At 68.6% G+C, this 11757-nt stretch overlaps 1 protein-coding gene across 1 annotated transcript; it reads left to right on the forward strand.

Moving 5' to 3' along the window:
- The first annotated feature begins 4350 nt into the window (after positions 1–4350).
- CLU (clusterin) lies at positions 4351–11482 on the forward strand. Its single transcript, XM_054194334.1, is given in 13 exon segments — positions 4351–4435; positions 5749–5856; positions 6993–7048; positions 7050–7165; positions 7838–7979; positions 7981–7998; positions 8090–8387; positions 8390–8506; positions 9061–9092; positions 9094–9175; positions 10594–10820; positions 11078–11259; positions 11371–11482. Coding segments are annotated over 12 exon segments (1365 nt in total). The 5' UTR covers positions 4351–4435; positions 5749–5771; the 3' UTR covers positions 11381–11482.
- Positions 11483–11757: the final 275 nt, after the last annotated feature.

Consider the following 11757-nt stretch of genomic DNA (forward strand, 5'->3'; position numbering starts at 1 on the left):
AGGTAGTCCACCTCAGGCTGGACCAGCTGCGCCTTCTCGAGCTTGGCTTTAAAGCCTGTTTTTTGGATCAGCTTCAGGACCTCCCTCGTTCGGTCTTCGGTTTCCTTGCGGGTTTCCCCAGTGACGAGGATGTCATCCGTGTAGGAAACGACCCAAGGCTGATCTTCTGGGGCCAGCTGGGACAACATCTTCTTCACCCGCTGGTGCACGATGGAGGTGGTGCTGTGGAAGCCCTGGGGCAGGCGGGTGAAGAGGTACTGCTGGCCCCTGAAGGTGAAGGCAAACCTGGCTCTGGAGCTTACCGCCAAGGGGATGGCGAAGGCGGCGTTCGAGAGATCCACCGTGGAGAAATACCTGCTCCTGGGGCTGAGGTTTGCCAGGAGCTTGGCCATGCCCAGGTCCACTGGAGCCACCACCATGGGGGTGGCCTTATTGATAGCTTTGCAGTTCAGCAGCAGGCGCCTCGTCTTCCCGTTGGCCTTTAGGATGGGGCATAAAGGGCTGTTGGAGGAAGATCTGCCTTCCACCACCACGCCGTCTTCCAGCAGACCCCGCAGGATGCCGGCCACCACGTTGTCCACGGCTGCTGGAAATGGACGTTGCTGTTGGAAGGGCACCGGTGCCCCGCTCACCTTCACCTCCTCGGACACCAGCCCGCAGTCCGTCTCATATCGTGCCCAGACGTCCGGGAATTCCTCCCTCCACTGCTCTTTGCTCCCATCCTTTAGCACCATCAAACAACAGACCGCCGCCTCAGGCCTAGGAACCGGAGGTGGATCTCCCTGCTCCAGGAGGTCATCATCAGAGTCCTCCCAGGTCTCCTCACTCCCAAATGGCTTCAGCAGGGCGAGGAAGTCCGGATCGTCCTCGTACACGGTCCCGCCGACGGAGACATCATGGTACCCAGCAAGGTCCTGCAGCTGCTGGTGCTGCCGCGCCGCCGTGATGTCCGCGTGGACGCCCACCAGAGCACCCACCTCTTCCGAGCTGCCCCCCCCGGCTCCGGCCCCCCCCTTGCCCCAGCTCCAGCTCCCGCGGGCCACTCTCCTTCCCCGTTTCCGTAGGGTACAGGCTGGTTTGCGTCCGCAGGATCACCTCCACCAGCCTGACCGCCAGCTCCCTCGTGGACCTCCCGTCCCACCCCGCCATGTCTTCTCCCAGGCGCTGCAGCTTCTCCCGCACTCGCCTCCTCGGCTCCCCCCCGCACCCCGCCTCCGCCAAAGCGGGGCTGAAATCCTGCCTCTCCCCGTTCCCTCCAGGGACGGTGGCCGCAGGCCTGTCCCCCCCCCCACCCCCCCGGGCTGCGGGGCGAGCCGGTGGTCCTGCCCTCCTTGTCCCCGCTGCCACCTGCCTGGCCCGGGAGCTGACCTTGACCCATCTCACCCCCGTGGCCACCACCCTCCCTCGGCACGTCCCCACCCCGTGCTTCCCGCCCGGCCGCGGGCTCATCCCAACCATTTTCCCGGAGGTGCGGGACCGCGCGGAGGACATTGACTGCCGTCACCAAGGCCGTCTCCTCTTCTTGCTGGCTTGCCCCACCACGGGTGGCTTTTTGGCGGGTCCCCGGCTCCTCCGGGGGATGCTTTCTCCCGGACGCGGGATGCGCTTTCTCCCGGAAAGGATGCGCTTTCTCCCCCAGCTCGGCGCATCTCTTGGCCGTCTGTCCCTGCATCCCGGCGCTTCTCCGTCTCTCCAGAGTTTCCTGGGAAGCCCGGCGCTGCTTGCGCCCATTTTTCACCCATACCTCCTGCCACAGCAACCGCAGGATCCTGCTCAGTCCTCGGCCTTTTTTGGGGTGCTGTATCCCGCAGAATCCGGACAACTCCTCCTCCGGGTCCCCTGCTGCCGGCTGCAGACCCCCCTTCCGCTTGTCCTTCCGGCTCCAGGAAAAAGGCATCGTCTCCCAAAACCGGGGAGGAAACCGGGTGTCACGCCACCGGCCCCTCGCCTTCTCTTCCTTCGGAATGGGGGCTTGCGGTGGCCACCGAGGGACGTCCGTCTGGGCCAGCACCCCCAGGAGCGTCGGCAAAAGGGTTACGAGGCTGCTCCGCGCGTGGGGAGGAAGAGGAAGCCAGGGGAGGAAGAGGAAGGTTGGTCAGGCCTCTCTCAGGGGGAGGACGGCAGCAAGGTGCCAGCCAAGATGGCCCCCGTTCCGGAGATGGCCCCTCTTCATGGAGATTGTCCCCTCTTCCCTGGAGATGTCCCCTCTTCCCTGTGCGGCGGGGCTGTGGGGAGCGGAGCGGGGTGTGGGAAAAGGGGGGAGCGGGGAGCTGGGGAAGCACCAGCCCTCCCACCCCACCCCCCCCCCTCGCCCCCAGAGCCTGCGCCCACCCTCCCGGCAGCTCCCGCCCCACGGCCCCCCAGCAGCACACGCACACACGTGTCCCCTGTGAAGCACCAGGAGAGTTTGCCCCCCCCCCACCCCGTTCCCCCCCATATCCCCTGTAGAGTCCCAGGAGAACATGCACCCACATGGCCCCTATAGAATCCGGGGAGAGTTTTCTGCCCCGAGCCCCCCCCGTGTCCTGCACACGGACCCAGGAGAACATGCACCTACACGGCCCCTATAGCGTTCTAGGAGATCTTGCCCCCCCCCCCCCCCGTTCCCCCCCATGTCTCCTATACAGCCCCGGGAGAACATGCACCCACACGTCCCCTATAGAGTCCGGGGAGATCTTGCCCTCCTGTGCCCCCCCGTGTCCCGCACACGGACCCGGGAGAACACGCACCTACATGTCCCCTATGGAGTTCCAGGAGAGTTTGCCCCCCCGTTCCCCCCCCATATCCCCTATAGAGTCCCAGGAGGACATGCACCCACATGGCCCCTATAGAATCCGGGGAGAGTTTTCTGCCCCATGCCCCCCCCCCGTGTCCTGCGCACGGACCCGCGAGAACACGCACCCAAATGGACCCTATAGAGATCTAGGAGATCTTGCCCCCCACTTCCCCCCCATGTGCCCTATGCAGCCCCGGGAGAACATGCACCCACATGTCCCATATAGAATCCTGGGAGAGCTTGCACCCCCGTGCCCCCCCGTGCCCCCCACACGGATCCGGGAGAACATGCACCCACACGTCCCCTATAGCGTTCTAGGAGATCTTGCCCCCCACTTCCCCCCCATGTCCCCTGTACAGCCCCGGGAGCACACGCACCCACATGGCCCCTATAGAATCCGGAGAGAGTTTTCTGCCCCGCGCCCCCCCGTGCCCCCCCCCACCCAGATCCGGCAGAACATGCACCCACTTGCCCCCTATAGAGTTCGGGGAGAGTTTGCCCCCCCCGTGCACCCCCCCGTCCCCTACAGAGCCCCGGCGGCACACGCACCCACATGGCCCCTATAGAATCTAGGGAGAGTGGGAGAGTTTGCACCTTCTTGCCCCCCCCCCGCAGGAGAACACGCACCAACGCGTCCCCTATAGACCCCTGGCGGAGTTTGCCCCCCCCCACACGCTCCGTGCACCCCCGTGTGTCCCCCCCCCCGCTCCCCCGTACCGCTCCGGTCCCGTACGCTGTGCCGCGGGGCCCTGGGCTGCTCCCGCCCCCCGCCGTGGCGATGGTGGGGGGGGGGGGGGGGGGGGGACGACTGGGGGGTTTGGCCACTTGGCCAGCAGCTTCCCAGCCCCCTTGCGCGCCGCCCCCGCCCCTTCACTGGGCGCCAACCAGTTCCCCCAGTTCCCAAGGTTGCATTTTTGCGCTGGGCCGTAATCAGCAGCCGGGAAGTTGTTTAACAGCCGCCCCCCCCCCCACCCTCGAAGGGGGGGAACTGCGGTTTCGGGCTGTGGTGGAGCGTGGGAGGGATCTCGGGGTGGGGGGGGGGGGGACCAGAGGAGGAGGGGGGGGGCCGGCCGTGCCTCAGTTTCCCCCGTGGCAGTGGGGGATGTTGCAGATCGGGGGAGGGGGAGGAGATGCGGGGGTGGGGGGGGCGGATCCCACGCACCCCCCGCTAATGGGATGCCCCGTTTGCACCAGCCCCCCCCCCCCCCCGCCGCAGCCGCAGCACCCCCCATCCCCCGGGGGAGCGGGAGGGGGGATAGGGTTCTTCTGGGAAGGGGGTGTTTTGGGGGGGGGCGTAATGGGGTGCGCAGTGTCCGGCGACGTTTCCCCCCCCCCCCCCCCCGCAAGACTGCAGCTCTCGGATTTAGGGTGCCCGGGAAGGGTGCAAGTCCCGCCCCCCCCCTCCGCCCCGTTTTGGGGCACCGCACCCATCCCCGCGGCGTCGGGGCGCACCGGCGGGGGGGGGGGAAACACACGGGACGGGATGGGGGGGGACACCGGGGGGGGGGGACGGGGGGGGGCGGGCCGGGCCGGGGCCGGTCCCGCCGGTTCGAGAAAGCTCCGGGGCCGGAGCGGGGGCGGACCCGCCGCGGTCGGATAAATAGGGGCGGGCGGGGGCGGGCGACCGCGGCGGAGTTCGCCAGGGCGGCCGGGGTGCAGGTACCGCTCCCTTCCCCTATTCCCTTCCCCTATTCCCTTCCCCTATTCCCTTCCCCTATTCCCTTCCCCTATTCCCTTTCCCTCTCCCTTCCCCTATTCCCTTTCCCTCTCCCTTCCCCTATTCCCTCTCCCTCTCCCTTCCCTTCCCCTATTCCCTTCCCCTATTCCCGCTCCCTTCCCTCTCCCTTCCCCTATTCCCTTCCCTCTCCCTTCCCCTATTCCCTTCCCCACCACGCAATGAGTTCTGGCCGGTCTCAGCCACTGCTGGAAGCCCCCCCGGCCCTGGCTGGGGTGCAGTGGGGTGGGAGGGATGGGGGCTTCATGTCCAGTTTGGGGGTGCAAGCCCATGCCTGGGGGACAGCCAAGGGGGGGGGCACAGGCACCCCTGGTGGCAGGGGACCCGCTGTGGGGCACCCCGGGGTGCCCCCCCCCCTCGCCCCAGGCCGTGCCGGAGGAGGTGATGCAGCGGGAGGATGCTTGGCCTCTGCGGGCAGGAGTTTCCCACAATGCCCCGGGCCGGGCGGGATGGAGCTGGGCCGGGATGGGGGGGTTGTTTGGGGGGCAGCAGTGGGAGGTGGGGGGGGCAGCAGTGCAGGGGGTGGACACAGCAGCGCGGGGGGGAGGGGGGGCTGGAGCCCCATTGCACAACCCCAGGGGGGCTGGCGACCCCCAGGCCGAGGGGGGGGGGACATCTCGCGGGGTGGGAGGGCGGGGGCCGGGGGGGGGGGGGGCTGCGGTGGCCTATCGCTGCCCACCCCTGCCTGCAGCTGGCAGGAGCCCAGCCCTGTCTCAGCCCCTTCTCCCCCCCCCCCCCCCCCCAGCCCTTCTCCATCCCCTCGGGGGGGGGCTGGGGGAGAAGAAAGGCAGCGCTGGCTCCCGCGGGGTGTGTGTGGGGGGGGAAATCCGTGCGCGGTCACCGTCTTGGCCGCCCGCCCCGCCTGGCCCCGGGCCTGGGGCTTGTTTGTCCCGCAGGCAGGCGGGAGGGGGGGGGGGGGACGGGACACGGGGGCGGGGGGGGTGGTGACAGGGCTCCATACCCCCCACCCCCCCCCCCCCCCAACCCCGGCCAGGGCTGCGAGGGAGCCCTACTGCCCAGGGACACCCCCCCCCGCATCCCCCCGGGTACCGCTCAACCATGGCTGTGTCCCCAAAATCGTGCCGGGGGGGGGGGGGGGGGGACGGGACGACGACACGACACGACACACACAGAGTGGTGACTCAGAGCCCCGTGTCTGCGGGGCGGGGGGGGGGGGGGGGGGGGGCCAGATCCTGCTCTGAGCGCCCCCCCCCCCCCCCCCGCTCTGCCTGCGCAGGCAGCTGCCTGCGGGACGGGACCATGGCGCGGCTGCTGCTCCCGCTGCTCGGCCTCCTCCTCCTCGGCGGGGGGGGGCAGGCCCTCGTCCCCCCCAGCGAGCTCAAGCGTGAGTGGGGGGCTGCCTGGGGGGGGGACGGACACACACACAGCCCGGGTGGGTGGCCGTGGGGCTGGGGGTGGGGTGGGGGGGGCGCAGGGGCCTGGCAGCACCGTGCCCAGGGCAGGGAGGATGCAGGACCCCCAGGCTAGTGGGGGGGGGGGGGGGGGAGGTTTTCATTTTGGGGGGAGGGGGGGTGTTGTTCCCTGCAGGGACGGGTGGGGTGAGTGCTGTACCTATGGGGGAGGGGGCACGGCATCATCCCTGGGGGGCTGGATGGGGGGGGACACAATATCATCCTGTGTGGGGGCGGTATGGGGGAATGGCATCATTCTGAAGGGCTGGATGGGGGGGGGGGGGCATAGCATCGTTCCGGGGGGGGGGGGGGGGGCTGGATCAGGGGGCACAGCATCATCCCTGGGAGGACATGGAGGGGGGGGAATGACACAGCATCATCCCTGGGGGGCTGGATTGGGGGGGGGGAGGGGGGGAGGCACAGCATCATCCCTGGGGGGGGCTGGGGGAGGGCACGCATCGTCTCTGGGGGGGGCTGGATGTGGGGGTGCACAGCATCATTCCATAGGGGGCACGGCGTCATCCCGTGGGGGGGTCTGGCACAGCATCATTCCTGGGGGGGCTGGGGGAGGGCACGACATCGTCTCTGGGGGGGGCCGGATGTGGGGGCCACAGCATCATTTCATGGGGGGCCACAGCACCCTCGCGATGGGGTGCGATGGGGTGGGGGGTTGGGGCTGGATGCTTTTTTTTTTGGGGGGGGGGGGAGGTTATAAAGGAAGATCCAGCCCCTGGTGACCCCCCAGGGCCGGGCACGGCGAGAGGCGATGTGGGGACAGCACAGCCCCACGGGCCCCCCCCCGGCCCCGGCACGGTGCCATTCCTTGGGGGGCAGCTGGGGGACTCCTGGGCAGCGCCGCCCAAATACTGGGGGGCGAGGTTTTTGGGTCACTTTTCTTGAGTTCTGTGAACTGGGGAACGAGCAAAGAGGAGGCAGCACCCACAAATATCTGCGTGCGATGGGGGTGGGGGTGGGTGGTGGGGGTCCCACTGCCCCCCGCTCCCCCCCCCCCCCCCCCACCGGGAGCGGCCGGCCGAGGGATGCTCTTCCCCCCCCCCCCCCCCGGCAGAGATGTCGGCAGCCGGCAGCAAATACATCGACACGGAGGTGGAAAACGCCATCAACGGGGGTGAAGCAGATGAAGACCCTCATGGACAAAACCAGCAAGGAGCACCAGGCCATCCTGCAGACGCTGGAGGAGACCAAGAGGGAGGAAGGAGGTGGGGTGAGGATGAGGAGGGGGCCGGCCCCTGGGCAGCCGAGGCTCTGTGGGATGCGGTACCCGGAGTGTGTGGGCCCGGGGAGGGGTGGGATGCCCTGGGGGCTGGGGATGTGGGTCCCAAGAGGGGTGGGATGCACTCGAATGTGGGTCCTGGAGGGGGTGGGATGCCCTCGGAGCTGGCGATGTGGGTCCTGGAGGGGTGAGATGCCCTCGAATGTGGGTCCTGGAGGGGTGGGATGCCTGGGGGCTGGGGATGTGGGTCCGGAGGGGTAGGATGCCTCAGAACTGGGGATGTGGGTCCGGGGAGGGGTGAGATGCCCTCGAATGCGGATCCTGGAGAGATGGGATGCCCTCAGAGCTGGGAATGTGGGTCCCAGGAGGGGTGGGATGCCCTTGGAGCTGGGGATGTGGGCCCCAGGAGGGGTGGGACGCCCTTAAATGTGGGTCCCAGAGGGGTGGGATGCCCTTGGAGCTGGGGATGTGGGTCCCAAGAGGGATGGGATGCCCTCGAATGTGGGTCCCAGGAGGGGTGGGATGCCCTCGGAGCGGGGGATGTGGGTCCCAGGAGGGGTGGGATGCCCTTGAATGTGGGTCCTGGAGGGGTGGGATGCTCTCGGAGCTGGGGATGTGGGTCCCGGAGGGGTGAGATGCCCTGGGGGCTGGATGCGGGCGCCTTGCAGGAGGCGGTGGAGGCTGGCGCGGGAGAAGGAGCAGCAGCTGGCGGGGCGGCAGGAGGTGTGCAACGAGACGATGCTGGCGCTCTGGGAGGAATGCAAGCCCTGCCTCAAGCAGACCTGCATGCGCTTCTACTCCCGCACCTGCCACAGCGGCTCCGGGCCTGGTGGGGCGGCAGGTGAGTGGGGTGCCCCGTCTCCCCCCCATATCCCCACCTGCCGAAACACCGGAGGGGGAAATTCACCCTAATCCCGCTTCCCTGCCGGCAGCTGGAGGAATTCCTCAACCATTCCTCCCCCTTCTCCATCTGGGTGAACGGGGAGCGCATCGACTCGCTGCTGGAGCGGGACCAGCGGCAGGAGCGGCAGCTGGAGGACCTGGAGGAACGTTTCGGTTTGCTGGAGGACGGGGTGGATGACATCTTCCAGGACAGCACCCAAGTCTACGGCCGCATGTACCCCTTCTTCCGACCCCCCTTCGGCGCCTTCCGCGAGGCTTTCCGCCCCCCCGTCCAGCACGTCCGCCTCTTCCCCCGCGGCGGGAGGTTTTCCCGGGAGCTGCATCCCTTCTCCAGCATCCCTACCACGGCTTCCACCGCCTCTTCCAGCCCCTCTTCGAGATGACGCAGCGGATGCTGGAGGAGGCGCAGGGCGGCTGGGAGCACCCGCTGGGTGCCTTCGCCCCAGGTAGGGCCCTCGCCGTGGGCTGGGCGGGGGGGGCCGTGGGCTCCCCAGATTTGGCTGGAAGTTGGCAATTTTACCTCCAGGCTTCCCGACAATCCCCCCCGCCCCCCCTTCTCATTAGGGGGCGAGTGCCTTTGGGAGGATGAGCTCAACCCTAATACGAGACATCGGAGAATCCCCACGGGAGCCCAGGCATCACAGGCTCCGCTGTTTGCGGAGCTGGGCTGGGTTTTTTTTTTTTGGGTTTCCCCCTTTCTTAAATCTTTCCCTTTCCCTCTTAAATCTTGGGCTGCCGGCGCCGCCGCCCTCCCGGGAAGGTGTTTGTTTTGGCTGGCAGCGCCGGTGCCGTCACCGTCTGCCACCGCGGCCCTGGCTACGAATCCAGGGTGGCCAAAATTCCTGGGGAAAAAGCGTTTTTTATGTCCACCCCCCCATGGCGTGGGCCGGGGCCGGCCCTGCAGCTGTGGCCAGGGTTGGGGGGGGGGGGGTCTGTAGTGCTCCCCCCCCCGAGCCCCGGGGCGTTTCGGGGTGCTGAGGCCGGGCTGGGCTCTCCACAGAGTCCCGTAACTCCAGCGACGAGCGCATGGTTGTGTCGGGAGATCCGGAGAAACTCGGCCGGCTGCCTGCGGATGCGGGATGAGTGCGAGAAGTGCCGGGAGATCCTCGCCGTGGGTGAGCCGGGGACCCGGGATGGGGCACCCCGGGGATGGGGACCGTGCCGGGGGAGGGACACACGTAGGGGATGAGACGTAAGGGGGTGCAGGAACCAGGGAAACGAGATGTTGTGGGGCGCAAGGGGGCGCAGGAACCAGGGGGATGAGGTGCTGTGGGGTGCAAAGGGGTGCAGGCAGTGGGGCGCTGTGGGGTGCGGGCACTGGGATGAGGGGCGAGGGGATGAGATGCTGTGGGGTGCAGGCACTAGGGATGGGGGATGAGACGCTGTGGGGTGCAAAGGGGGTGCAGGCACCGGGGGTTGGGGGGATGAGAGGTGATGGGGTGCAAGGGGCTTGCAGGAATTGGCGGAATGCGACGCTGTGGGGCGCAAGGGGGTGCAGGCAGCGGGGCCGGGGGGACAAGATGTCAGTGGGGGGCCAAGGGGGTGCGGGCACCAGGTCGAGGGGATGAGTTGCAATGGGGTGCAAGGGATGCAGGCAGCAGGGACAAGGGATGAGATGCTGTGGGGCGCAAGGGGGTGCTGGGGCTGGGGGGATGAGATGCTGTGGGGCGCAAGGGGTGCAGGGGCTGGGCTGGGGGATGAGATGCTGTGGGGCGCAAGGGGTGCAGGCGCTGGAACCAGGGCAATGAGATGCTGTGGGGCGCAAGGGGGTACAGGCACGGGTGGCGGGGGGGATGAGATGACAGCGGGGTGCAAGGGGGTGCAGGCACCAGGGGTGGGGGATGGGGTGCGATGGGGTGCAAGGGGGTGCAGGCAGTGGGACCAGGGGGATGAGATGTGGGGAGGTGTAAAGGGGTGCAGGCACCGGGCCAGAGGGGATGAGATGCAGAGGGGTGCAAAGGGGGGGCAGGCAACGGGGACGATGGCACGAGATACTGTGGGGTGCAAGGGGGTGCAGGGGCTGGGACCGGGGGGATGAGATGCTGTGGGGTGCTGCGGGGGTGCAGGGACCGGGGGGGGATGAGATGCGATGGGGGGTGCAAGGGGGTGCGGGCACTGGGATGAGGGGCGAGGGGATGAGATGCTGTGGGGTGCAGGCACTGGGGCCGGGGGGATGAGGTGCTGTGGGGTGCCGAGGGGGGGGCAGGAACTGGGACCGGGGCGATGAGATGCAGAGGGGTGCAAAGGGGTGCAGGGACCAGGGCAGGGTGATGAGATGCGATGGGGGGTGCGAGGTGGGGGGCGGGCACTGGGATGAGGGGCGGGGGGATGAGATGTCGTAGGGTGCCGAGGGGGTGCAGGCACCACGGCGAGGGGGTGCAGGCAGTGGGAGCAGGGGATGAGCTGCGGTGGGGCGCGAGGGGATGCAGGCAGCGGGGCTGGGCGGATGAGATGCTGTGGGGTACCCCGGGGCGGGGGTGAGCCCTGACCCCCCAAAACCCCCCCCCCGTTGCCCCCTAACCCCTTCCCGCAGACTGCTGGCAGACGGACCCCGCGCAGAGCCAGCTGCGGGAGCAGCTGGAGGACGCCCTGCGCCTGGCCGAGCGCTTCACCCGCCGCTACGACGACCTCCTGCGCTCCTTCCAGGCCGAGATGCTCAACACCAGCAGCCTCCTGGACCAGCTCAACCACCAGTTCGGCTGGGTCTCCCGCCTGGCCAACCTCACCCAAGCCCCCGACGGCTTCCTCCAGGTCACCACGGTGAGTCCCGCAGGCTTCCAGTCCCCTGTGTCGTCCCCGTCCCCCCCCCCCCCTCCCCCCAAACAGGGCTGACAGCCACCAAAAGTGGGTCAGGGGGAGAAAGAGGCGATTGTGTGCCCGACCAGGCGCTTTTCGGGCACAATAGCCGGCCGCGGGGCCGGCTGCCAGGGCGAGGGGGCCGGCGCGGGGGGCTAGCCCGGCTCTCCCTGCTTTATGCCTGTCCCCCCCCCCCCGCCGCCTCCCGCCGTATCTTCCAGGTCCTCTCCAAGGCTCCCAACCCCGACGACCCCTCGGCCCCCCCCGACACGCAGGTGACGGTGCAGCTCTTCGATTCGGAGCCGCTGTCCCTCACCGTGCCGGGGGACATCTCCTGGGACGACCCTCGCTTCATGGAGATGGTGGCCGAGCAGGCGCTTCGGCACTACAAGCAAAATACCATGTGAGTCCGGGACACCCCCCCCCCCCCCCCGCCACCGCCAATCCCCACGGCAGGGCTCGGGGCTGGGGGGGGCCATGCCGCGGCTGCTGACCCCCTCCATCCTTCCTCCAGCAGAGAGTAGCCGGGCGATGCCCCCCACCGCAGCCCCGCCAAACCCCCTCCCCATACCGGGGGAAGGTGTGGGGGGGGGGTCAAACGCCGCTACCACAGACCCCCTCCCCCCCCCCCCGCCAGCCGCTGCTGGGGTCCCACCGCGGGCCCCAACCAAACAGAAAATAAAGGTAGAGTCGAACAGGCCAACCGCGCTCTCCTCCGCATCTTTGGGATACGCTTCCCCCCCCCCGCCCCGGCTCAAAAAAAGCAAATAAAGGTTGCAAAAAGCAGTGGATATTGCAAAACGGGGAAAGGGGAAGCCAAGAACTTGCTCCCCCCCACGCCGAACCAGCAAGAACCCCCCCACGAGGACGCTGGGGCTCGCCGCCTTCTCCCACACCCCAT

Source organism: Rissa tridactyla, chromosome 3, assembly GCF_028500815.1.
Source record: "Rissa tridactyla isolate bRisTri1 chromosome 3, bRisTri1.patW.cur.20221130, whole genome shotgun sequence".
Classification (NCBI taxonomy): domain Eukaryota; kingdom Metazoa; phylum Chordata; class Aves; order Charadriiformes; family Laridae; genus Rissa; species Rissa tridactyla.